This window comes from Ambystoma mexicanum, chromosome 14 (assembly GCF_040938575.1).
Source record: "Ambystoma mexicanum isolate Mex_15411 chromosome 14, UKY_AmexF1_1, whole genome shotgun sequence".
Lineage (NCBI taxonomy): Eukaryota > Metazoa > Chordata > Amphibia > Caudata > Ambystomatidae > Ambystoma > Ambystoma mexicanum.
Window position 1 is genome coordinate 4549255 of NC_090940.1, and position 25685 is coordinate 4574939.

At 45.8% G+C, this 25685-nt stretch overlaps 1 protein-coding gene across 1 annotated transcript in view; it reads left to right on the top strand.

Annotated features, from left to right (window-relative positions):
• Window positions 1-25685, top strand: part of FSIP1 (fibrous sheath interacting protein 1) — an 855458-nt gene that overhangs the window by 109395 nt on the left and 720378 nt on the right. The window contains exon 4 of the mRNA XM_069638397.1: window positions 2251-2344. Within this exon, the coding sequence (XP_069494498.1) occupies window positions 2251-2344 (94 nt within the window). The remainder of the gene's footprint in view (window positions 1-2250; window positions 2345-25685) is intronic.

Genomic DNA, 25685 nt, shown 5'->3' on the forward strand with positions numbered 1-25685 from the left:
CTCTCTCTATTTCTGTTTGCCTTTTTAGTAGCCTGGTGGACATTTTAGGTATTGGGCCTCATTACGACCCTGGCGGTAAGGGGTTAACGCCAGCGTTAGCTGCGCCGACCCCTTACCGCCAATTACGAGGTCCCCTAGCGCCATGGTGCTTTTAACACCTGCTTTTAGCAGGTGTTAAAATCCATGGCGCTAAGGGACCATGGAGTTAATTACGCCACCGTAATTTACGGTGGCGTAATTAACGCCTTCCCCACTCCCATTATGCCCTATGGGGCAAAAATGGGAATGGGGAAGGGTAAATGGGGATTGGGGACTTACCGCCCCGCCAAGGTCGGAATGGGGCGGTAAGTCCGCCAACCACCATGGCGTAAACGTAGTTTACGCCATGGTGGTAAAGTCACGGCCCAGGCGGTAACTTACCGCCTGGGTCGTAATGAGGCCCATTTTCTTTTATCCCATTTGAAATTCTGAAATCACCCTTTGTAATGTATAAATGATCGATTTTGGGTCTAGATTAGAAAGAGTCTAGAATAAATATAGAAGATGAGAGATAATATTCATTTTAATCGTTTTTATTCTGCTGAGCTAGGAGGTGCTGCCAGATCCCTGTGTAGTAATATTAGTACTGGCTATCGAGTGCTCGGGTAGTTTGCTACTGGCGATCGAGTGCTCGGGTAGTTTGCCTCTCCTCAGATCCCCATCTAGTGATATTGGTACTGGCGATCGAATGCTCGAGTAGTTTGCTTTGTTGTGATGTCCTGAGTGATTTAGCCTCCTGGATACCGCATACGTTTTTCCATCACTTTGAAGGCTGGTTCATGGTCTTGAGTTGATCCGTTACTTGCGTTTGGGGCAATAACTTGAGTTATTCTGAATAAGGGAGGCTGGCAACTATCCCATAATTTTTCCAGTTTAGCTAGGAGTGTCTTCATTAAATTCATAAAAATACCTTGCCTGGCCCCAGTGAAGATCCGTAAGAAATAAAATGGAGAGGTGAGTCTTTCTTTACGATGATTGAAAAAGAACTCTGCTCCAGCTGCCACCCGGTGCATCATGGAATACCGGAGAAGTCTACTGTTGTAGCATGTTGAGAAGGTTAATGACATAGAAGAACCGAAGGGAGAATGTTCCAGTCGGCAGGTGGGAGGGCGGAGTGCAACAATGACGTTCGTTTCATGGAAGGTTGCTGGTGGTAAGCCACAAAGAAGCCTCCACTAAACCTGATGGCTGCTGTGATCATGTGCCCATCATTTCCACCACTCCACCTGCCCTCTCCGCGCTGACACCTCATCTATGCCCATGCCTACTCTCCTTTGAACGGACAGCTGCGAAGCAGGCACCCATAGAGGTGAGACACCCCATACCCCCCAATAAGAGGCCAAACTCCAGCAGGAGTGGGTCCCAGCAGCTGTGCACCCTAACGTAAAATCATCACAGCTTGGGGTCCTGTAGTAGACGAGGACTAAAATGCGCCTCACAACTATGCAGTTAGAGGGTGGAATGTGGGTAGAGTGGAAGGTGGGGAATTATGGTCCGTGGAAAAGTTGCCCAAGTGCACTGTTGAGGGGAGGCTTTGGTTCCTGCCCTTCGCTCCATGTCGGATAGCCAAGAATTCTTGGGGGGTGTGGCTAGGACATGTGACAACCCATCGGAACCTCAACAAGCACCACAAGTGAATAATTCTGACCACATTCTACCCACCTCCAGGCAAAGGGCCCCACATAAATGGGTGAAAGTAGTTCATGTACACATCACAGGAGGCCACCGGTGACCTTATGGTTCCAATTTATGGTGGGGGGTGATGTGTTGTAGTCTGTGCTTGGAGGAGAATGTTTAGGGGGTGATGACATAAGGTTTAGAGGGCGGAGTGTAATGGTGATGTCGTTGCATAAGAGGTTACCGGTGCTGAGTAATAAAGGCGCCTCCTCTTACCCTGGAGGCGGCCGTGATCATTTGCCCCATCACCTACCTTCCGTAAAGTAGCAGAGTTCTAATGTACTTTGTATATGGCGCCTATTCGCCTCACACATTTCCTGTTTTCATTGGTGAACTTGAGAGAAATGCATACATTTAGAGCAACACATGTGAGCCGTGTGGGGGTTCGTTGTTATTTGTTGGTGGCAAGCAGGGCCACAAAGGGAAATATTCTTGGTGAATGTAATGAGGATATCTGTGATGGAGAACGAGCGTGACTGGTGCCTTTTCCTGACTGTACATCTATTCCTTTTCTTCTTCTCTTTTCATGTTTAGTCTGCGACATCCAGTGAAGCTCAGCAAACCCACGAGGAGGCTTTCAACACCAGGAAGTTCCTGGACCTGATTCCTCGGGTGCAGGACATGACGGGTGAGTGCCTGCTATTTGCCACAGAATGCTGAAGTAGTCCTGATTGCTGTAATGCAAAGGCGCTGCACCGCAGGAGTTAGCAGCTTTCAGAGGCACGTAAGCAGTGGTGGCCAACCACCAGGCCTCTGGATCTTTTGGCCTATGTAACCCCCCCATCCGGGGTCTACTTAAGTTAAAACATAGAAACAGTCTAGCACAAGTGAGGGAAAACAGGTTGTATTCCAATGTATCTGTGAAATGTGATCTAGTATGATCAGTTGTTTTAACTTACTCCATTTTGATAATCTGCACCTGCCTAACCACCTGCAGCAAATTATTTATTGTTCAGTTGTTAGGCGCTTATACAGCAACAAATGGCTGCTTTTGGGACCCTCGCTCCTAGAAGGATGTTAGGATGCCTGCCAGGAGACCGGGACCTTGGATCTACAGTAACCCGTGCACGCACTTTGCAGCGCGGGAAGGATGAAGCAGAGACAGAGGTATTCCTCAACATGTCTTTATTCATCCACCTACTGAGCCAGTCTGCCATTTCCTTCCCTGTTCTATCACTTCCCTCCCCACGCCCTGGTCCCACCCCGCCCTCCTGGACTACAATTCCCAACACTACTACTCCCCCAATTTAAATGCCTACAACATTTTAACAACACAACTTTACCCCAGCTCTTCAAGAAGTCTGCAGGGCTTGGCTCTATCCCTTTGCGGGCAAGAGTTCCCTGGGATCATCCAGTCTCTCTTCCTCCTGGCTTGGGACATCCGATTCCTCGCCATCTCCTTGATAGGATTCGTCTGAGGAGTATTCTCTTTCATCTTCTTGTGCCCTTTGTCTTCGTTCCTGATTGGTTCCCAACACTCTCTTAAAGTGAGAGGAGTTTCTCAGTATCTGGCATCGGCCCCCTTCCGCCTTGACAAATGATCCCTTTTTCTCGGTGATGAGGGGATCCTCATGGAAGCACGTGTCCCCTTTGTTGGTCCCGGATTGTCTCATGATCACGATGTCATCTATCTCCAGAGTGGACAGTTTGGCGTGCCGCCTTTGATCCGCGTAGACTTTCATCTTTTCTTTTGACTTGGTGTCCTGTTTTCTTGTTCCTTGATCTTCCCCCCCCGACGGCCACCAACCCCTTTGGGTTGAGTCAGTCGGGTGCGCACGCTCCACCCAAACATTACTTCTGCGGGGCACTTTCCCGTCGAGCTACGAGGGGTGTTTCAGTAACCCCTCAATAATTGATGGAGCGCTTGCTCGTAGGGCTGTCTAGTCAGGTAGGATATTTATAATGTTTGCTTTAGGTTGGCCATTTAATCTTCTGACCATGCCATTGGTTTGGGGCCACAGTGGCGTCACCTTCCTGTGCTTAAACCCTGTGTATTCTGCAAAGTCACTGCAAGCTTGGCTCGTGAATGGGGGTCCATTGTCCGATTTTTACCTGCAGAGAGACCCATTATGCGCTAAAGATCCTGTCCAATACCGGAATGACATGGTGCACTGGCGTGGATGAGATTACTAGTGCTTCTGGATAGCTGGAGTATTCATCCATTTCTGCCACCACTTTTTCCCACCTTCCATAGGTCCATAGGAGTCTATGGCAACCTCCTCCCACACCTCTTCCGGTAGTGGGGACATGTTCAGTGGTTCAGGATGCCTTTTAAGGGGTCATGAGGCTGCACTTGTGGCACTCTCTTAGCAGGTTTTCTACCATACCGTCTAGCTGTGGAAACCATACCTTCTGGCGAAGCATTAGTTTAGTTGATACTATCCCTCGGTGTCCTTCACGTGCAAGGTCGAGTACTCGTTTCTGGAGTTGGTTCGGTATGATGAGCTTGTTCCCCTTTAGGAGTAGGCCCTCCTCCGACAGTGCTAGCTCATCTTTGACTAGTAGTAAGCTGCCCATGTCCATTCTTGTTTAATTCGACTCTCCTTTGCTTCTTCCTTTGACTGATCAACATTTGCCTGTCTTCAGCCCTTCCATTATTTGAAACGCTGTGTCTTCCTCTGCTGTTTTTGCAAGTTTCAGGGTTTCGATGCCTTTTGGAACGGTCTGTTGAATGAGATACCTGATACATTGGTCTCTCACTGACGGTTCCTGGGGCATGTTCTTGTCTGGGTTGTCGTGATAAGAAGTCTGCCGGTTTCGCCTCCTTTCCCAGTTTGTGAACTATGTCAAACAAATAGTCTTGTAACCGCAGACTCCATTGTGCGATGCAGGGTGGCATATTTGCCTGTGGGTTGGCAGAAAAGGAACAGCAACGCTTGATGGTCTGTAATGATTATGAATGGCTTTCTGTATATAAGAATACGTGGAAATGTTTGCATGCCCATACAATTGCCAAACCTTCTTTTTACGCTTGGGAATAGGCTTGTTCTGTTTGTGACAGGCTTCCGCTTTCATATGCGATGATGTGTCTCTGTCCAGAGTCCTCAGGGCTTATCTATGCTACTAGGGCCCCTAGACCCATTGGCTTGCATCAATTGTCAACTCTGTGTATCTGTCTGCATCAAAGTAGGCCATGTTATCTGCCCTCGCTATCCATTCACGAATGGCTATGAAGCTCTCTTGACACTCCTTTGACCAATGAAAAGGGGCATGTTGTTTCGCCAGTGCTCTCAGGGGTTCACTTCTCATTGCAAAGTCCTGAATGTAACGAGCACAGTAACTCGCTAGGCCTAAGAATTATCTAAGTTCAGATACATTTGTCGGTGGTGATGTCTCATTGAGTGTGTGTACTTTTTCTGGATCAGGCGACATCCGATTTGCATAGAAAATGTGACCGAAGAATAGGATGGTGCCTTTTCTGAATTCACATTTCTCTCGATTCAATGTGAGGTTCGCCGCTTCCAAGGCCATGCATACTCGCACCAGGGAGTCATGCTTTTCTCTTGTGGTGCCAAAAACAAGGATGTCGTCACTATAATTAATAAAGTACGGAATGTATTTGATTACATTGTGGATTTCTGCCTGGAAATTTTTGGCTGCTGACGAGACACCAAAGCTTAGCCTTTTTGTACCTGAACAACCCTAGTGTTTCAAATGTTGTGATGCAACTGCTCTCAGGGCTCAATACCAGCTGATAGTATCCTTTAAGTCCAATTTTGAAAATACTGTTGCACCATTTACTACGTGAACCATGTCCGTGATGTGGGGGGGGGGCTCTCCCACTTGAGGGCCTCATTCTTTCTCCTCATGTCCACACACAGCCGGATGGAGTCTGAACCTTTCTTGGGAACCAGCACGATCGGGGACACCCATGGTGTGGGCCATGGCGCTGACTCAACAACTTGTGTAGCTCTTCTACCTGACGCTGGATGTTTACTGGGATTCCCCGGTAGTGCTGCACCACCGGTATTACTTCAGGGTCAATGTGGAGTGTGATTTGGCGATTCCTAACTTTGCCAATCCTTTTGAATAGAGATGGGTAGATTTGGTCTATCTTGTCCATGGTGTCGATATATTTGTGGACCATGAGCTTGTAGAGGATGTGAATTAGGCCCATCTCGATTGCTTTTTTGAAACTCATGATGCACCACAACTCTGTAGGAGTGGATATCGCATGCACTGTTATGTCTCGTGTTTGTGTCTTGTAGCGGCAGTGAGCTTCAAATTGTCCTAAACACTTTAGTGGGGTGTTTGAGCCATAGGGATATATGTCTACCTGTGCTGGACAGAGGCTGGGTGTGTGTGGCAGTGTCCTATATACCTGCTCACTGATATTTACTGTTGCACTTGTGTCGATGAGCAATTCCGTCTGCTCTTCATTCAGCTGCATTAGGAGAGTGGAGCTGTGCTTGGTTGCGTTCTGATTTCCAAAGTATGTAGAGGTATCCCTTTTCCCTCTGTTCTTCTTCTGATGAGCTCTGTTCCGGTCTTGTCAAAGGGGTCCAGTAACGTGTGTCCTCTCTCCCAGGTCATTCCTCTTTTCTTTCTCTTCAGTGTCTTTCCTCCCCTGATCCGTGGTCTATCCTCTCACTTTCTTTTCTTTGTATGACAGACTGTGTGGCCGGGTGAGAAGTTTTCGCGGCTGTAACAGTGGGCCTTCTGCGCTGTCTTCTGGATGTGCCTCCATCATTCTCCCGACCGAGACTTCTCTGCGAGCGAAGCGCTTTGGTGTTCGAGTAATTTGCGAAATCACAATGCTTCATCTTGCTACGTATTCTCATGACGAAAGCATCCATTGTGTCCCCTTTTGCTTGTTTCGTGGTGTGGAAGCGATGCCTTTCATTGTCTACGATGGTGTGTAGTGTAAAGTATGTGGCCAGTGCTGTCTTGAGCCCCTGGATTGTGTCAATAGATTCAGCAGGAAACTCATCAATTACGTCTCTGGTGGCGGGGCACGCCGCTAGGTTTAGTAGGCACTGTTAACGTACGTCTTCTACTTGGCCAATTGCACCTACATATAGGTCGAAGTCCCTGACCCACTTGGCCCATCTTGGCCCCATATTGCTTGTGGCAGTGACCTCAAACACATGTGGTAGTTGTACAGCCAGGGAGTCTGCCCCCTGGTAACTGCCTTGTTGTGGGGTCAGTAGTCGGAATGTCCTGATCCAACATGGTGGGCAACCCCCCCTTTGGGCCCTTCCTTGATGTCCTGATATCTCTGTTTTCAGTGGATGATGTCCACTGGCAGCGGCCGCTTGGGTAGGCATGAGCACTGCTTGTTTCCAGGCCCTAATGTGTGTCCTGGGCCTCCACGTATCCCTCACTGGAATCTTCCAGCTCCTACTGTCGTTGGAATGTGTTTGGGGCTCCCCCTGGTGGCCAACAGCCACCTCCTCGAGGCACGAGCACCGTAGCCTGGTGTGAATGGAACCCTGGGATCCCGTGCTCCCACTGTCGCCAGTTGTAAGGATGCCTGCCAAGTAGACTGGGACTTCTGGTCTACAGTAACCCGCGTACCTTGTAGCGCAGGAAGGATGAAGTGTAGACGGAGGTATTCCTCAACACGTCTTTATTCATCCACCTGCAGATTCAGTCTGCCGCTTCCTTCCCCGTTCCGTCACTTCCCTCCCCACGCCCATGGCCCCGTCCTCCTGGACTACAATTCCCAACACTACAGGGGACACCAGAATTCCTGGACATTGTGAGGAGAAAATGAAAAACATGAGCGGTTACCCCCACAGGTGGTGCACCCCGGGTGCTGCCCATACTGGGAAATTAACACCACATTCTAAAAGCAGAGCTGAGGGGCGCTGCAAAAGGTGTACTGTTTTTTTGTTTTAGACATCCTGCCAGCCCTCAATTTGGACCTCTGTTTACCACCCCTGGTGGCCTCCTAAACCTGCAGTTTTCAGCACTCCTGCGCTGTATGAGCTTGCTTTGTTCACTGAAGAAGAATAAAGACCCCTCTGCCTCAAAGGGCCCGCTGCCACCTGAGTTGCTGCACTTGTGCACTGCTTCTTGCCTGGTGACCCTGTGGTGGAAAAGACGAATGAAGAGGACTCTACTCATGGTTCCTTGTTGCGGCCCAACGCATACATGCCAACCCTCCTGATTTAGGCCGAAAGATTCTATTTTTTGTTGTGCTATTTTTTAGTTATTTGTCCCACCTAAAATAACTAGAACCCGAATGGGAACATGTTTTCTGTGACACAGTCTCCTTCCCACGTGCTCGAAAATGTTGGCCTGTTTGCCAGTGAGAGAGGGAGAGGGAGAGGGAGCAGCACGCCTCTTCACCCTTAGGTTTTGCCACTCCTTACTGTGCTTGGGGTGTACAAAACAATCTGTCTGCCAGTCGACCTTCTAGTGCCAAAGAGATAGTCTCTTGTCCGTGTGCCGCCAGCACAGAAAAGAAAAAGGAACCCCAGAGCCGGCCCCGGAAAGATGGCAGCCTCTGGAATGCCAGGAAGCACTGTGCTGTATTAGGATCTGTATGCCCCTGTGTTGTCCCTTCTGCTTCTAGAAAAGGCACTGAAATGGATTGTTCTGCCTCAGACTCCTTCAGTGCCCATGCACGAGAAAGAAAACTCCTACCTATTCTCTGCCATGCCACATGTTCTTATATTTTACCAGAACCTAATTTCCCGGGCTGCTGGACTTGTAATCTCCCGTTGGCACTGTGAAGTCTGGCTCCGGTAAAACTTTACGAGTCCGGCGGCAACCCGCTGATAGCAACCGCAGGGTTACCGCCAGACTCGTAATGAGGCCCATTGTCTTACTTGATTTCACACTGATAAGCTTACAAAGATTGCTATATGCCGGGTCAACTTATTTAGAAGACCTTCATCTGGCAGGCAATGTATCTAAGACTAAAATGATGGTGTTAAAACTAGCAAAAAAAGCAAACAATCTTTAATTGGCATCTAGATGGCCAAATAATTGACTGTGTAATTGAATGCAAGTACCTGGGTGCTCGGATATTCTCCAAACCTGATGCAAGACCAACTATAGAACTTATTATCCAACAGTGGTTGCCTTAGCAGAGCAACTGTAGAAAGTTGATCATAGATATGGTCGTTTTCAATACTGCCATTAATTCTGGTGTATAAATCGAAGGACATACCTTGTTTGAATTATAGGGCGAAGGCCAGCTCTCTGGACCTAAATTGGGACAAGCTTGAGATAATGTTTAGATCTTCCAAAATGTACTTCCATCGTAGTAATTAGGGAAGAATTGGGTCTCAATTCAATTCAGGCACTTGATGACTGGAAATGCTTCTAACTATTCTATGTAATCCTGCCCCCCCATCCTCTGCCCCAATCAGGCTTGTCATATACTGAACTAATTACACAAGTATCTAATGGCTCACGCTCTGTCTTAAACACTTGGTGTTCATTCTGTCTAAATGTATTATCAGCTCTGGATGTTGACATGGATGATCTAATGGCCATCCTGGATAAGATGCACCAAACCAAACCGTGTTCTCTTGACTGGATTAGTATGAGAACTACCATCTCTATTATCACTCACTGCTAGATACAAGAGCTTTTAATACCATTCATGAAATGTGTTGCTTTTTCCTTGAATTTACTTTAGGAACAGTATTTCTGATTTAAACTAAATTTGCTTCTGAAAACCTAAGTGCCCAAGCCAATAGCGCTAGAACTTCTAAACTGTGTCATGTTTGTGGGTTCTATGTTGAAAACTTGAAGCATTTGCTCATTGAATGTGAATCCTTGTCTCGTCAAGAGAGCTGAACATTTTATTCACTTTGCACATAATGAGTCTACGGACGGATCCATTTTGGAGAGGTTTCTTAGTGCTAATCAAATATCCCTATCTATTGCTGTTTTACATTTTATAATGAATGTAAATAATGTTGGATGTTTATGAAAGGTAAGCATGAATTTGTTTTTAGAATTAATGAAACTAGAAATGATTGTAGTAAGATAAAATCTTTTATGTGTCTTTCTAAATAAATTGAATATTTTGTTTGCATTCTAAAATAATGTTAAAGTGTTTTATATTTAAACCCAATTACAAATAAAAAGGCTGTCATCTTAAATATAGGATGGCTATCGCTGGCCTAAAATATATATGGCTCACAGCGGCACCAGGAGATGGGGTGCCCAGGCTCTTATCTGATTGCCAGCCCCACCCCCACACTTATGGCTCAAGACATATGTACCATTCCACGTGCTGTTTAGATTTTGGCCTTTCACTTCACTGCAAATCAATACTCGGGCAAGGTATTTCTGTTTACTGTCCTCCATAATATCTGTTTGTTTTTCCTTATGCACTGCATGTGTATATGCGAATGGCTGGACTCTGAAGATGGGCAGTGCCTCTGCATTGGCACACAGAGACCTTTAGCCGGATAAAGGACCTATTCTGTCCTAGACTTTTGTATGTAGGAACAAGTTTGGCATTGCAAAGCCATATTGATCTCTGTGGCACCACATAGAGGTCTGCCCATTACCACAGTCCATTCATTCCTCCACAACCAACTCAGAATCGCATTACAAAGTGCAGAGAAAAGCATAGACAATCTTACCGTCTGTCGCAGAGGACCGGAGGGAAATACAGCCCAGGGACTGCAAAGAGTGTCTGAAGTTGGATTTAGGAAGGGGCACAGGGGGTGGGTGAAAGGAGTACAGGGAGTGGGGGAGTACTGGGGGCAGGGAAAGCATGCAAGTAATTTGAAAGGGAGATGGGTGCGCCAGACACCATTCTAAAGCACTAGCTTTGAGACTGTGACTAAAAGGGCTTGTAGGATTTTGTGATAAACTGGGTATTGTGGAAGGGGTCAATGAAAGCCCGGAAACCTCTTGGTGGGGCAAGGACATCCCACATGAACAGATGCCGACAAGTGTCAACAACACAAAAAGTGAAGATGGTAACATTCGGGCTGACGACCGAGGGATCACGGCAGATATGGGATTACCCGGAACCCAGGAAAACCTCATTGCCGATACAGGTGAGAAGAAAGGAATACTCACCGCACAACAAAAGGAAAATATTGTGGGTTGTAAACGTCCAGTACGCCGTAGCACTACCGGGTCGCGAGGAAGGGAAAAAACACCATATGAGATGCTGCTCGAACGCCGGTCATTGAAACGAAAGAAAAGACAAACGCTCGGGCATAGTGAAAACTTGGATAAAGACTATTATAATTTACCTAAAACTACAGGGCGTGAAGGCACAAAAGGCAGTATCCTCCTCGAGGCACAAATGTTGCTTCCATTATGGCAGCTGGTGTCCAAGAGGGAAGGGGGCAGAGCTTGGGGTGGGGGGCTTATCAATCCTAAACTGGGTGGAGGGCCCTGATTGGTCTATGAGTAACCAACCCGTATTTAAAGCAAACTGAGAGAAGGGACTGTGTGTGAGTTCTCCCTTCTGTTGCAGAATCAAGTTGGGAGAGAAGAAGAAGCTGCACCGTTCCTTTGGGCATACGAGGACTTAGACCCCAGTTCCTGCCCTATCCTTTAAAGAACCCTAAAGCTATGCTATTTTTGGACTGAATTAAGGAGAATTGAGATCCGGTTTCCTTTTTATTTTTTTTTGTCAAAGACTAACTTTAGTTGTATCGGGCTACCTTGTCTGAGTGGTCCATCAGACATTTCGGTGGTAGCGGTGGGATCCAGTCACATCAAGCGCAGACTGACCGACAGGCGTTACAGCAGGCATTACAACTGCAGGCGGCAAACCCAAGAAGCCATTAAACATATCACGGAAACTATGACAGCGACAAGGGGTACCTCCTTAGGCCCTACCATGTGTTACAGAGATTCCAGCAAGGAGAGGACACGGGGTATTTCTTTACCAATTTCGAAAGAGTGGCACGGAATTCTCAATGGCTAGTGGATAAATGGGGCCACTTCATCGCTCCCTTATTGACGGACCCCATGCAAGGGGCTTATCAGGCGGCCAACCCTGCAGGTGATGCCACATATGCAGACATTAAGAAAACCATCTTGGAAAGGATGGGTGTTGATGAAGAAGCCTATAGGGCCAGGCTGAGGGAAACACGACTGCGCAATGGGAAAACACCAAGACAATTGTATTTTAGAATCCATGATCTTTCTGACAAGTGGCTAAAGCCAACCTCCGCTTCCGTGCAGGAAATAATGGACAAAATAAAACTTGAACAGTTTGTGGAAGCCCCACCCTCGGCGATGCAACGTTGGGTACGTCAACATCATAGACCAACATTGGCTGAAGCCATTGACATTGCATCAGCCTTCAAGAAAGCAGGACCAACCCATATGACCCCCCCCTGGAAACCAATAAACTGGTATCCTGAGGAAAGATATCCCCAGATACCAAGATCAATCGCCCTGAGGGAAGAGGACCAGGATGGCCCACCATGAACCAGCAACCACAGTGCTTTGACTGTGGGGAGTGGGGGCATATAGCCCGGTTCTGTACTCGGAAACCAAAACCAGAGCCGATGGAAATCTGTTGTGCCCAGTCAAGAGAATTCAGACGAAGAAGGGAGCCATATCTCGTGGAAGTCCGGGTGGATGGAACCCCAAGACAAGGCCTTCTCGATTCCGGAAGTGAGCAGACCGCCATAAGATCGGAAGTAAGTGGGCTTGAAGGGGCGGGGAATTAACCTATTCAGATTTATTGCGTGCATGGGGACACAAAAACATATCCGTCAAAAGAAGTAGACCTAGAGGTTAATGGGGTAAATTCAAGAATGAGGATCACCATAATGCCACACTTGCCAACACAGGTGCTATTGGGTACTGACCTGCCTTAATTCGAGGAATGTGTTAATGACACTGAGTGGCTCAGAACCACCCCCTATTCCCACAGCGAGATCGAACCAAGCATACATAAAAACCCAAAGAAAACAAGGAGAGAAGTGAGAAAAACAAAAAAACTGTGGGCAGAACTCAACCACTATGAAGGATTAATAGACTGTTTACCGGAAGATAGCAAGAATCGTTCCAGAACAAACTGTTACCGGACCCCTCTTTGAGGAATGCCAGAGAACAAGCTATTTTTAACAAGGATACAGGAACAGGATATCCCTGGTTCAAGACAAAGAAGGGACTTATATACTGCATAATAACAGACCCAAAAAGAGGGGAAACTGAACAATTACTCGTACCCCTAAGCTATAGACATATTGTGTTCTGATTGGCACATGACTACGCGGTAGGCGGGCATCTTGGAAAGGAAAAAAACACAAGAGAAACTGTTAAAACACTTCTTTTGGCCATGGCCAGGAGTGTAGCGAGAAGTGGCCAAATATTGTGAGGAGTGCCCGATATGTCAGAAGACAAACCCATATAAACCACAAAAAGCACCTTTGCATCCTATGCCGCTCATAAAAGAACCATTTTCAAGAATAGGTATGGACCTGGTTGGTCCTCTGGAGCTGAACAGTCACGGGCACCAGTACATATTGGTCGTGGTGGACTATGCCACTAGGTGACCTGAGCCTTTTCCTATGAGGGGTATCAGTGCAAAACAAGTATGTAACCAACTGGTTCCGTTTTTTTCCAGGGTAGGATTGCCTACCGAAATCGTGACTGACCAGGGACGTAATTTTGTGTCTGGGGTAATGCAGAAAGTGTGCCAGCAATAATGTATTAAGCAATTATGTACTTCTATTCATCACCCACAGACTGATGGGCTAGTGGAGCGATATAATAAAACTATCAAAACGATGCTCAAACGGGTCACAGCCCCGTCTGGTAGATACTGGGACCGAGTACTGCCCTGGGTCTTGATGGTCTTGAGAGACACTCCAGTCGTCCACTGGGTTTTCCCCTTTTGAGTTATTGTTCGGGCATAGACCCAAAACTATTCTCGATATCGCCAAAACAGAGTGGGAAGAACAGGAGGAAGAAACCCACCTCACAGATTATGTAATAGAAATGAGAAATCGCCTTACCAATCTGCGAGAACTGGCTCGAGAGAACCTGGGGAGAGCACAGTCATCTCAGGCAAAACACTACAACCAGAATGCCAGGGCAAGGACATTTCAAGTAGGTGACAAGGTGCTGGTTTTGTTGCCCACCAGCTCAAACAAGATGTTGGCTCAGTGGAGGGGACCTTACAAAATCACAGCGGTTTTGGGACCCGTGAATTACATGGTATAATAGCCAGATAGAAGGGAAAAACACCAGAATTACCATATTAACCTTTTTAAAAAAATGGAGGGAAACCGGAACAGACAGCCAAAGGATAAATCAATTACAGGTGAAGGGGTCAGACACAGCCTTCCAGGCTGTGCAATGGGGAGCGCAACTTAGACCGGACGAAAGAAGAGGGCATGAGACCCACTTACAATCAATGAATCGCGTGTTCTCGTTTTACCCGGGAAAAATGACCATGGTGGAACATGAAATTTATACTGATCCAACACACACAGTACGAGTCCGACCTTACAGATTACCGGAATCAAAAAGAGCAGCAATACAGGCTGAGGTGGAAGAGATGTTACGATTAGGTGTAATCGAGCCCTCTACCAGTCACTGGTCATCGCCAATTGCACTGGTACCCTAACCAGACAGGTCCACCAGGTTCTGTATGGACTACAGAAAATGAAACGAAATCTCGACCTATCAAGCCTACCCTATGCTTAGGATTGATGAACTAATAGAGCGACTGAGTACCGCACAATTTTTTTTTTTATTTATTGCATCAATAAGTTACCAAAGGAAACTTTAAATGCATTATGAAGGTAAGAAAAAAAAATTAAAAAAAGAAAAAAATACACAATTACAGCAATTATATATATATATAGGGGAGAAAACAGTATAGCTAAAGTAAAATAACTAAATGTCCAGAATTGAAAAAATTTCTCTCATGAAGTTCAACAAAGCCAAGGTCACATATATACTTTTCCCCCCTTCTCAGGATTAACCACCTGTCCTGCAAGGTTAAAGTACTTAAATTTGAAAGGTGCGACCCCAATCATTTCTCTCTGGGCTTAGTTAAGGTAACACAGTTCATGACTAGATGCTGTAAGGTTTCAGCCTCTTGCCCACAACCTCGACACAGCAAACTGAGTTTTTCCTCTTTTTTGTTTCTTCTCCCTAGGACTTCTCTTGTGTGGAAGAGGTTTAGTCTGAATTTTAAGAACCATTGCCTTTCCGTATTTGAGGGAAATTTATCCAAGTACGGGTGAACGGTGCCTCTGCAATAGTGCTCGTCCATGCCTTGGGTTATTGATGGCAAAACACTAAGCCTGTCCAAGGTGGCTGTCCAATCCCAGTCCAAGAGTTTCCTCTTTACCATGAGCGGACTTAACATAAGATTGTCTAGTTTTAGTGCTATGGTATTCAGAATTTCTAAGCAGATTATTTGCCACTTCGTTAGGACCGGAATCAGTTTTCTTTTGATTGCTTTATTAATTGCCACAAATCCACTTCTTTCCTGGGGGTGCAGACATTTGCCAAGGAGTGTCAAGGATTTCCAGACCGTAGATATGTAAAGGGAGGATAGGCCCAGTTCCTTACGCACACTTTCCATTGGAATTGATGTCGGTAAACCCAATACTCTTTTCCAGAATAGGCCCTCCAACAGTTTCCAAACGTCTGAATTGATGAAGAAATTCGCCTCCGCTGCGTAAGTGAGAATTGGCACAACTTTCAGTTTGTAGAAGTCTATCAGAGGACGAAGGGAAAAAGAACAGTATCGTCGCTTAATTAACAATGCTTGTGAAGCTAAGTTCGTAACTTTACTTCTAAGCCTGCCGATACCTGGACCATCTTGGATGCTGTTGTTTAAGGTTACTCCAAGGTATACCATGGACGAGACCACTGGTACCTGTTCCCCGGATAGGCACCACCTTAGATTTTTCATGCCGATGATAGGTCCTTGACTCAAGATCTTTGATTTTTTCGGATTTATACGGAGGCCGCTTCCTTGTGTGTATAACTCGAGTGCCTTTAGTTGCCGCTGAAGTCCGACGGCCGTCTGGTCTAGCAACAGAAGATCGTCCGCAAATAACAGCCTTCTCACGGTGGTCTCCGCGATTTTTGGAGGGAAACACCTCACTGCTTTGAAAGCTTCCTGCATATCGGATATAAAAAGGCAAAAAACAGCAGGAGCCAACCGACAGCCCTGTTTCAGACCATTCATGGCCGCCACATTGTTTGAGAAGTTGCCCTGTCTGTCCAACCTCACTTTGAGGGTTGTCCCCGTGTGCAGTGCTTCCAGAGGTTCTCTCAGGTTGGTCGGACATCCCCATTTCCTCAGTTTATGCCATAGCATTCCGCGGTCAACAGAATCGAATGCCTGTTCCAAGTCTATCGACGCGATATAGATGTTCTTGTATTTCTTGTCCTTAACCATACATTTGATTATATTTATGATTAGCACATTTAAAGATGTTCCAATGCCCTTTCGAAAGCCTGATTGCCAAGGGTCCAAATGGTCTGCCAACCGACTCCAATCATTCAGATGTTTCAAAATTAGTGCTGCAAATATTTTGCCGACGACATCCAAAAGGGCAATCGGTCTGTAGTTTGTGGGCACGGACCTGTCTCCCTTCTTAAAGATCGGCACAATTATGGACGTCGTCCAAGATTTAGGTAACTTTTTTAGTCTTGTTATGTTGTTGTACAAAACCAACATAAACGAAGCCCATTTTTCCGGGTCCCTTTTGAGGATGTCGTTAGTAAGTCCATCTGGTCCTGCGGCCCTTGAAGAATTGGACTGTTTAATGAGGTCTAGGATATCTTGTTTTCCAAATTTGAAGTCCCAAGGCTCATTCGATGGTAAAAATGAGGCAGGACCACAGATTTTCCCCATAGAGTAAAGGTTCCGAAAGTGAGTTTCCCAAACTTCTGAGGCTATTGGGTTTACCATTTTTGAGTCAGAAGGGATGTTTATTTCATTAATCAATTTCCAAATACCAGTGATGTTTTTAGTAGATAGTAGGTGAAGCATCTTCTCACTGTCTTGTTGCATTATTTGATGTTTGTGTTGCTTAAGCCAGTTCCTGTAGTTGTTTCTAGCTTTATTATACAGGACTAGGTCAGCTGGTGCACTGGTTTTAACATATAACCTCCTGGCTTTTTTTTACCAGTTTTTTTTTGTCACTACTTGATGATCATAGTAGTGCCGCTTGCATTGGTGAATTTCCTTGGTGACTACTTTTGGGCGAAAGATCTTCAGTGTTTCAGCATATTCTGTGAAATTGGGACCTTGGTCCTTGATTAAGGAATCCAGCACCAGGGCCATATCTTTTCTTCCCATACGTAGTCTATTGCCCCCAGGAGTTAACTCAAGAAACTGGTTTGGTAGAGGTTTGCCTGGTGCAGACGAGAACTTGTTCCAGGCCTCAGATTTGAGTTCCAGGATATTATGATCACTCTGGATCGTGGGGATCACTTCCAACGATATTAATTTGCCAAAGAGGTTTTCTGATGCAAAAATATAGTCCAATGTGCTTGTTTGGGCAGCCCGTTTCCATGTAGGGGTGGCCGGTTTGTCGCCCGCCAAGTTCCCGTTTACCATGTGTATGTTCCTGGCTATTAGTTCCTTCTCCATGGCCACACCTCTCGTTATATTTTTTGAGGCGTTCAGAGGCAGGAACTCTATTTTCCTCTGCTTCTTGTCGTAACATTCCATGTTAAAGTCACCACATAGCAGAATTTCGAGTGACGGGCATTCAATCCTAGCGTCGTCCATGGCTTCCAGTAGAACTTCCATGAGATTGTCCTCATCTCGGGCTGTCGGGCCGCAGTATACGTTGCATATGAGCAACTGCCAATCTGGAATAAGTAAAGCTGGTTCAGAAATGGATGAAATCCTAGTGAGTTGGATCCAAGGGTTTCTGTTTAGAGAAGAGAGCACTTTTATGCCACTAGTGCGCTTTACCCCCAACAGTAAACCCGAACTCGGTCTACCTTTTCGTGCCCTTTATTGCGGGGTTTAAGTATAGCTCGAACCTGTCCAGAAGAGGTAGGTCATACAACCAGATTTCTTGCAAGCAAAATAGATCATAGGAGGACAGGTGTGTTGCTGAATTGCCAAGTAAATGCACATAACCCCTTGTATTCCAACTCATGATCTTTATCCCTTTTGATTTGGAGTTGGAGTGGGCACTCGTAGATAGGTGTTGGCGTTATGACTTAGCAGATAGAGCCCCTGCCAGCCAACTCCAGTCGTCTTGACTGTTCACCAAGTTTAGTCCTGCTTTTTCTGATTGAATATGCACTTGGTCTCCTCTACTGTCAACCTCTCGGGTCCCTCTACCACTATTTCCTACTTTCATCAGATGTTCCTTATAGGGTTTGGTGGTGGTAATTTGGTGGTTATGTAGTAGATGTTTCAAGTCCTTTGTAGCTACAGGGTCGGATCTGTTTTCCTCCTCCAACTCCCTAAGCACGAATCCACATAAGTTTAGTTTTGGACCCAGCTCTAAGAGTGAGTTTTTAGTGTTTTGATTACTTGTGTGGAGAATCACACTATCGTGTCGCTGTTCATTATGGAATTCGATCCAGTCTAAATCCCTCGATTTTAATTTCTCAGGATGATCCAGGGATTGTAAGAGCCTCATAACGTTAGCCCGATTCATAATTAAGTTGTCTTCATAACCTAGAGTTCTTTCCAGTAGTATTATATAGTGTTCCTTAGCGTTTTTTGCCCCCGGTCCTTTGTGGGCATTCTGATTGTTAGGCCCACATGCCGGCTTACTCTCAGTCGTTTCTGCCCATGACACTGTTCTTTTAATTTCCTTTATCGCGTCAGGGCTGACTCCTTTGTTACTGGTAGTCTCCAGGGATCTCTGGACAAGAAAGTTCCTTCTGTCTTCCAGTGTTGTGTAAACCAAGGCATTGGATGGATGTATGGCTGTCCTTTCTTTTTCTGTGGGTCTGGCCGATTCTTCTCTACCGGAATGCACTCTGGTTTTCCACTTGAGTTTTTTGTCGAAGTCCGAATTCGGAATCGACAACGTGGGCATTGAGGGCTTTTTGAAGGACACTAGCCGCACCACCCTGTCTTTGATCATCAGAGCCTTTGTCTCCCCTTTAGAGTCGACTTCTTTTATCTTGCTATATATTTCTGGGTCTTCGTCCTCAGTACCACTTTCTGTTCCGGAAGTGTTCGATCCCGACTTCCCCTCCCATGAAGTGTTTATGTCTGAGTAAACAGATAAGTCCATGAGAGAAATGTCCATGTTATCATTTGTCAACGTGATGTCCAGTGGGCGAGGGGACTCATCAGGACTCACTTTTGGGGGTGAAGCAATTTCTGTTTTTTTTAATGGTCTCTCATGAATTGGCGGTTTGCAGGGAAGTGCCAAGTTCCTTGGAAGGGATAGACCAGTGGCGATTTTAGATCTCAATATGGGTTTCCTTATAGGCAAAGGTCTCTGTCCTATAGGTTTTCCCGTTAATATAACCATTTTCCCATAGTTTTTGTCGCCTTTCTTGTTTACTTTAAGTAAACCTTCCTTCAATGGGGATAAACCTGATTTTGGTTTCCTAAATAAGTCAAACAATTTGATGTTGTTAATTGGCACTGGGGCCTCGAGCTGACCCCGTGTAACCTGGGGCAAAGTATAAGTTGCAATGGAAGACGCTGAACATCCTTCTTTCGGTGCTCGCCTACCCTCCTTCATTGCTGGGCTAATTGCCCGCACAGAAGGGTCCGTGTTGGTAGAACTGTCCTTATATTTAGTAGTGGAAAATTCCTCAAGAGTACTCTTTGTAGGCAAAACCACCTGCTGGTTTTGAGTCCGCTGCAGGGATGACGGACCACTCTCCAGGCCACCTGCACTCCCTAACCGAAGACTTGTCCTTTCCGATCTTCTTATTTCTTTATCTTTTATGATTGGCTCGTTGATACTTTTCAAAATATCTGTCGTGTGTTCGTCATTTTTTTCGAGTTTCGACTGAATTGCAGAGACGAAGCCTTCTATAAAAATCATTTTAGAAAACATCATTGCAATTGTTGTCGTATGGTCCCGAAGCTGATCATTTTGCGACTCTATAAGTTTCATAAAGGGGGCCATTACAAGAGCAAAAGCTGTAATCATTCCAGGATCGATTTGGGGATCCTTTTTAGAAGGGGCATCTCCTTGGGTTGATTCCAAGACGGACAAGAGATCCTCGTCTGTGGGAGAGGGTTGTCTTCTTTGCTGTTTACTTGGAAACGGCGCTTGCTGAGGGAATACTCCTTTGTGGAGTCTTTGTGAGGGTCCCTGAGGTAGAGTTTTATTGACTGAGGCAAGAGGCCCCCCCCATTTATTTGGTGATGACCCCTTGCGCTCAGCGATGAATGTATAAGACCCTGAAGTGATCATTTGTTGGGGTCTAGGCCGTGGCGTAGAGGGATCCGGAAGACATTCTCGAGTAGTCACCCTGTTTTGCTGGTTCATACTTGAGTAGTTTGTGTGGAAATCTGTGTTCAGTAAGGAAATCCCGAAGGGTTTCCAGCCGTTATCCGTTTTTTTTGCAGGGGGCTGATCTCTCTTGTTCCCATTTAAAGAACCGAAGACAAAGGGGTTCACAACAGGAAATGGGGTTGGCCTTAGAGAACCCGTCTCATCGTCATAAGTTGCGCCCAAATCCTTTGGAGAGGAGAGAGTAGAATTTAAGGGAATCGAATTGGGGGAAACCTCCCGCACTGTATCCTTAGGGGACGGTCCTGTTTGTGGTTCCGTGCTCTGACCCATATCGTCGGTAGCCACCGTGCTATTTTAAAGTAATGGCTACCTCAGGGTAGCAACCCGCCCCTGTCCTGTGTGGCAAAGGTTTTTTGACCAGGGAGTCAACCATTGTAAGCAGTTAGTCAATAAAACCTGGCCAAATTTACTAGGATTCCGGAGGTACCAGGTTGATATACAAGTCTTTCAGAATGAAGAATCTCAAAATTACCTTGCTGCCTTCGTGCCTCCCTGCCGCAGACTGCCTGAGACTGCACTTAGCCGCACAACAGCCTCCGCCCTCTACACCTTCCGGGCTCAACGCCGCAAGGGTGAAAGCGGGTGTGTTTTGTCTCCGCTTCTTGTCACGTGACTCCTCACGTGACCACCAAGAGAGCTCCGCCCCTCCTGGGAACGGAGCTACGAGCTGCGAGCCGTGAGTACAGCTGATGATGAGTTTCTGTGAGCAAAGTCCTCTGTGCTGGCAAAAGTACCGCACAATATATTAGTACGATTGATCTAACAAAAGGGTATTGGCAGATCCCATTACAACAGGAAGATAAACTGAAGACTGCTTTTTCTACACCCTCAGGACTATACCAGTTCACCGTACTACCCTTTGTTTTACATGGGGACTCCAGCAACTTTTCAGGCATTGATGAACAAGGTATTGGCCCCTCACACACCCTATAATTCAGCCTATCTGGATGACATTATTTTCAACAAGACGTGGGAAGAACACTTAAGTCACCTAGTAAAAGTGGTTTCTGCACTAGGAAAGGCCAGGTTACATATCAACCCAAAGAAAACGATCCTAGCCGCAAGAGACACAAAATACTTGGGTTACTTGGTAGGCGGAGGAGTTATCAAACCGCAAGTGGACAAAGTGGAGGCAATTATGCGGTTAACCATGCCCAGCAACAGAAAACAGATGCAAGCATTTCTGGGATTTGTAGGATACTACAGAAGATTCCTCCCGATGTTCTCCAACATTGCTGATCCCCTAACGGAAGCTCTTAAATCCACGTATAAAGGGGATGTGTTACAGGACACTTCTGCCCACATGGCCTTCCAGACCCTAAAGTCCCTCATCTCCACACTCCCGGTTCTAAGGTGCCCGGACTTTGAGAAACCGTTCTTTGTACAGACAGATGCATCGGGTACGGTGTTAGGTGCGGTACTGTCACAAGGCACGCAAGAAGACCTGGTTCCAGTGTTCATTAGTCGAAAACTACTTCTGCACGAGATGTCATATTCAACTTTGGAAAAAGAGTGTCTGCCCATTAAATGGGCCATTGAAACCCTCAGATATTATTTACTAGGAAGGACATTCACACTTTTCACAGATCACGCTCCACTGCAATGGTTAGCCACCCACAAAGACTCAAATCAGAGGGTCTTAAGGTGGTTTCTTACGCTACAGGCGTTCTGCTTCAAAACCGTCCATATACCTGCTTCATATCAGGTTGTGCCTGATTATCTATCAAGAAGCATGGATTGGCCCGAGCGGCTCGATTCCTTGGGGGTTGTATGTGATAAACTGGGTTATGTGGAAGGGGTCAATGAAAGCCCCGAACCCTCTTGGTGGGGCAAGGACATCCCACATGAACAGATGCCGACAAGTGTCAACAACATGAACAGTGAAGATGGTAACGTTCGGGCTGACGACCGAGGGATCACGGCAGATATGGGATTACCCGGAACCCAGGAAAACCGCATTGCCCATACAGGTGAGAAGAAAGGAATACTCACTGCACAGCAAAAGGAAGATATTGTGGGTTGTAAACGGCCAGTAGGCCGTAGCACTACCAGGTCACGAGGAAGGGAGAAAACACCAAGGGAGAAAACACCATATGAGATGCCGCTCGAACGCCGGTCATTGAAACGAAAGAAAAGACAAACGCTCGGGCATAGTGAAAACTTGGATAAAGACTATTATAATTTACCCAAAACTATGGGGCGTGAAGGCACAAAAGGCAGCATCCCGCTCGAGGCACAAGTGTTGGTTCCATTATGGCGGCCGGCATCCAAGAAGGAAGGGGACATGGTTTGGGGGGGCTTATCAAGCCTAAGCTGGGTGGAGGGCACTGATTGGTCCGAGTAACTAGCCCGCATTAAAGCAAACGGAGAGAACAGACTGTGTGCGAGTTCTCCCTTCTGTTGCAGAATCGAGTTGGGAGAGAAGCTGCACCGTTCCGTTGGGCATACGAGGACCTGCCCTATCCTTTAAGGAACCTTAAAGTTTTGCTATTTTTGGACTGAATTAAGGAGAATTGAGATCCTGTTTGCTTTTTATTTTATTTTTGTCAATAAAGACTAACTTATGTTGAATCCGACTACCTTGTCTGAGTGGTCCATCACAGATTTGTTTGCATCTTTCAGTCTTAAAGCTCGGGATCTCTCTTCAGGTTATTTGGCTTACCACAGGTACTCTCTTCTCTCTGAGGATTAGCTTCACATCTCATCTTTATCTGTCTGCTTGACAGGCCTCCTGATTTATAGTTCTTTAAACACCCCTCCCTTGCTAATTTCAGTTCATGAAGTTTCATAGAGTATCAAAAATTACACACAAAAACATGCTGCTCTCATGGTGTTTGAGTATCTGAAGTGTCTCGCGGTCCCTTAGTGCTTCCCACATGGATTACATTTGTACGATTCAAAGCATTTCCCAAGGTTTTGTTTCTTCATACATGTCCAAGTTCATCACAATGCTTTTCATTTTTTAAAAGACTTCTGGACTTGCGTTTCCTGGCTCACACTCATGTGCACGGCCTTGCTTCAAACAGGAAGTCCAACCTTGCAAGACTCTTGGCAGCAGAGTCAGTTTCAAGATCTCCGTGTCTGTTGTAATGAATTCTGCTGAGTCATCACTAAACCCAAGCCTAAAGTCTCCTCCCATGTGGCCAGGGGAAGGCAGCTGCTACTACCTGACCCTGGGGGTGGTAAAGTGAGGGAGGATCACATGGGAGGAGACGGCTGTCGGGGGAAAGTGGTGTCTCCGTTCGGAGGAACGCAGTGTTCCTCCTCTTCTGAGGAAGAGATTTCCCTAATGCCTAAATATCTAATGGCATGTTGCGTAAGGAACTCATGGTGGCAACAGTAAAGACAGATACAAGTGATCACGATTCATATTTAAACAATAAGCAGGTTGGAGAAACGCCTAATCTAAATCTAAGATGGGAGCAAGCGTCGGCCATCAAATGAAAAATAAGGCAGTCCTTGTGGCGTCTTGTCAAAGTAAAAAGGGCCTATACTAAAAAAAAACTGTTGCCAATTCTTTACAACTCATTACAGAAGGAATGTGGGATAGGGTATTCAATAAAGAAAGAAGTGTTCCCAAATAAGAAGTCAGGATATGAGATCCAGGGGTCTCTCTTCCCCACGTTTTAAGCCCAGGACAAGATGGATTTCCTGTGCGCAGCCCACACTCGAGCTTTCCCAGCACGAGCCGACAGTTCAGTTTCAGCTATCATGTTCTTTGATGGTTAAGTCTCTTGCCTTCGAGGGCCTGATAATTTCAACAAACAAACACAAAGTTCTGTTTCACGTATGGCTTTGATATGATATGCCCAGAGGTTTCTAAGCGCGGATCGGGGATTGAACCTGTGTTGCTCCGTGTCGTCTTGCTTCCAAGGCGAGCACGCTGCCGCTGAGCTATACTCCTGAGACACTTAGGGTGACGACTTTACCCCTGGGTCCCCCTCTGCCGGGTGCAAACCCCAAACACAAGTTCCTTTCTCAATTAACTTTTAGTGGTGACTTTCCACCCTGGATCTCCCTCCTTCTGGCTCGGACCCCTTTTCGATCGTCAGCCTCCCTCCTTCGGGTTCACAATGGCTTTCCTTGTACTTACAAATCACAAAGTATTTTGAACACATATCCCTGTGGACTTCCCTCTGCCGGGTTCACTCCTGTGAACGCAATGTTCATGGTACGTCAGATTTTGTCACCTCTTCGTAGCATCCCTCTGCCGGGTTCACTCTTGCCAACCTTTACAAGGTACTGTTTGCATACTTTTCAAACTATGTATAAACAGGGTCCACAACAAACTACCTGCTAATGTCGTATTGGGCTGAAAAGATTAGTATCACACCTAGAAACAAAGAAGGTGAAAAATCGTCTTGCCAAACATATATAAAGACGATAGGGTCGGAGATTAGCAAAACATATATTAAATTTTATTTTTTAACACATGATAAAAAATGGGCATTAGGATATGTGCCCATACAGATAAAGACATATAAACAGATGTTTTTTGTCCCAACAGAGACACTTATTCTGTATCTACAGAGTGATGTTAGTGAGTGAGTTTTTGCACATTTCTTAGCATAAAGTACAAATCCCCATTCAAAAAGTGTCGACAGTCACAAAATCTGTTTCCAGCCTCAAAACGGTAACTACCTGTTCCCCGCACTTCAGGGTTGATGGTAGGTATGTATTTTTCCCCTTAAGGCTTTCATCAGGACACTTGTGATCCAAATAGAGCAGTTTTAAGGATGTCGTGTTGATGATCTTTATTTGTTTCTACCCAGCAATTCTAAAAAAACATAAAAACATGTTTTCACCGACCATTTTTCAAGAATACAAGAAGTTTATACCCTTTTCTAGATAGGTGACAAAGGTTTAGTTGGTAGCTGTGGCTGAGCAGTCAGACCTATCTCAAGAGGGAGATGAGTAGTATTCAGGGTTTACACATTAGGACTACAATACTATGGAACAAGGAAACACTGACCAAAGCTTTGTATCAAAAAGAATATATATATGTATTTTACACACTCTGATGTTCACACACAAATCACTATTTTTAAAGTTACAACAGTCAGGGAAAGTATACACAACTCCCTATTTAGTGAAAACTGAGCAAAACGGCACAGTGAAAACCAAGCAGAAGTGGCACTCTAACAATTTCTCAAAAGGGAGGGAAAGGACAAGTTATACAGATTTAGACTCTTTAACAAACCACCTGCAATTCCTAAATAGATTGGGAACAAGTTAGGCAAGGCAATACTTTAGCATATGCAATACTGAGGTAAAAACCGAGCAAAATGGCACTTCACAAGTTTAAAAAGGGGAAGAAAAAAGGTGGTTATAAGAGTTAGGTGCACCAACACATTTTTAGGTGAGAAGCAATCTAGACAAGGCAGTTTTAACAAGATTTAGCCAGAGTCGATAGGCCTGTGCCAGTGTCGATGGTACAAGGCAAAGTGCCCAGGTGCAAAATGTTCTAGTAGCTGCAGTCAAGTCTTTGCTTAACGATTCGAAAAGGCGGTTGCAGAAGGTGAAAGACAATGTTAGATGAGAGGGGCGGCCAATCCAGTAGGTAAGTAAAGGATTTAAAACACCTTTAGCGAT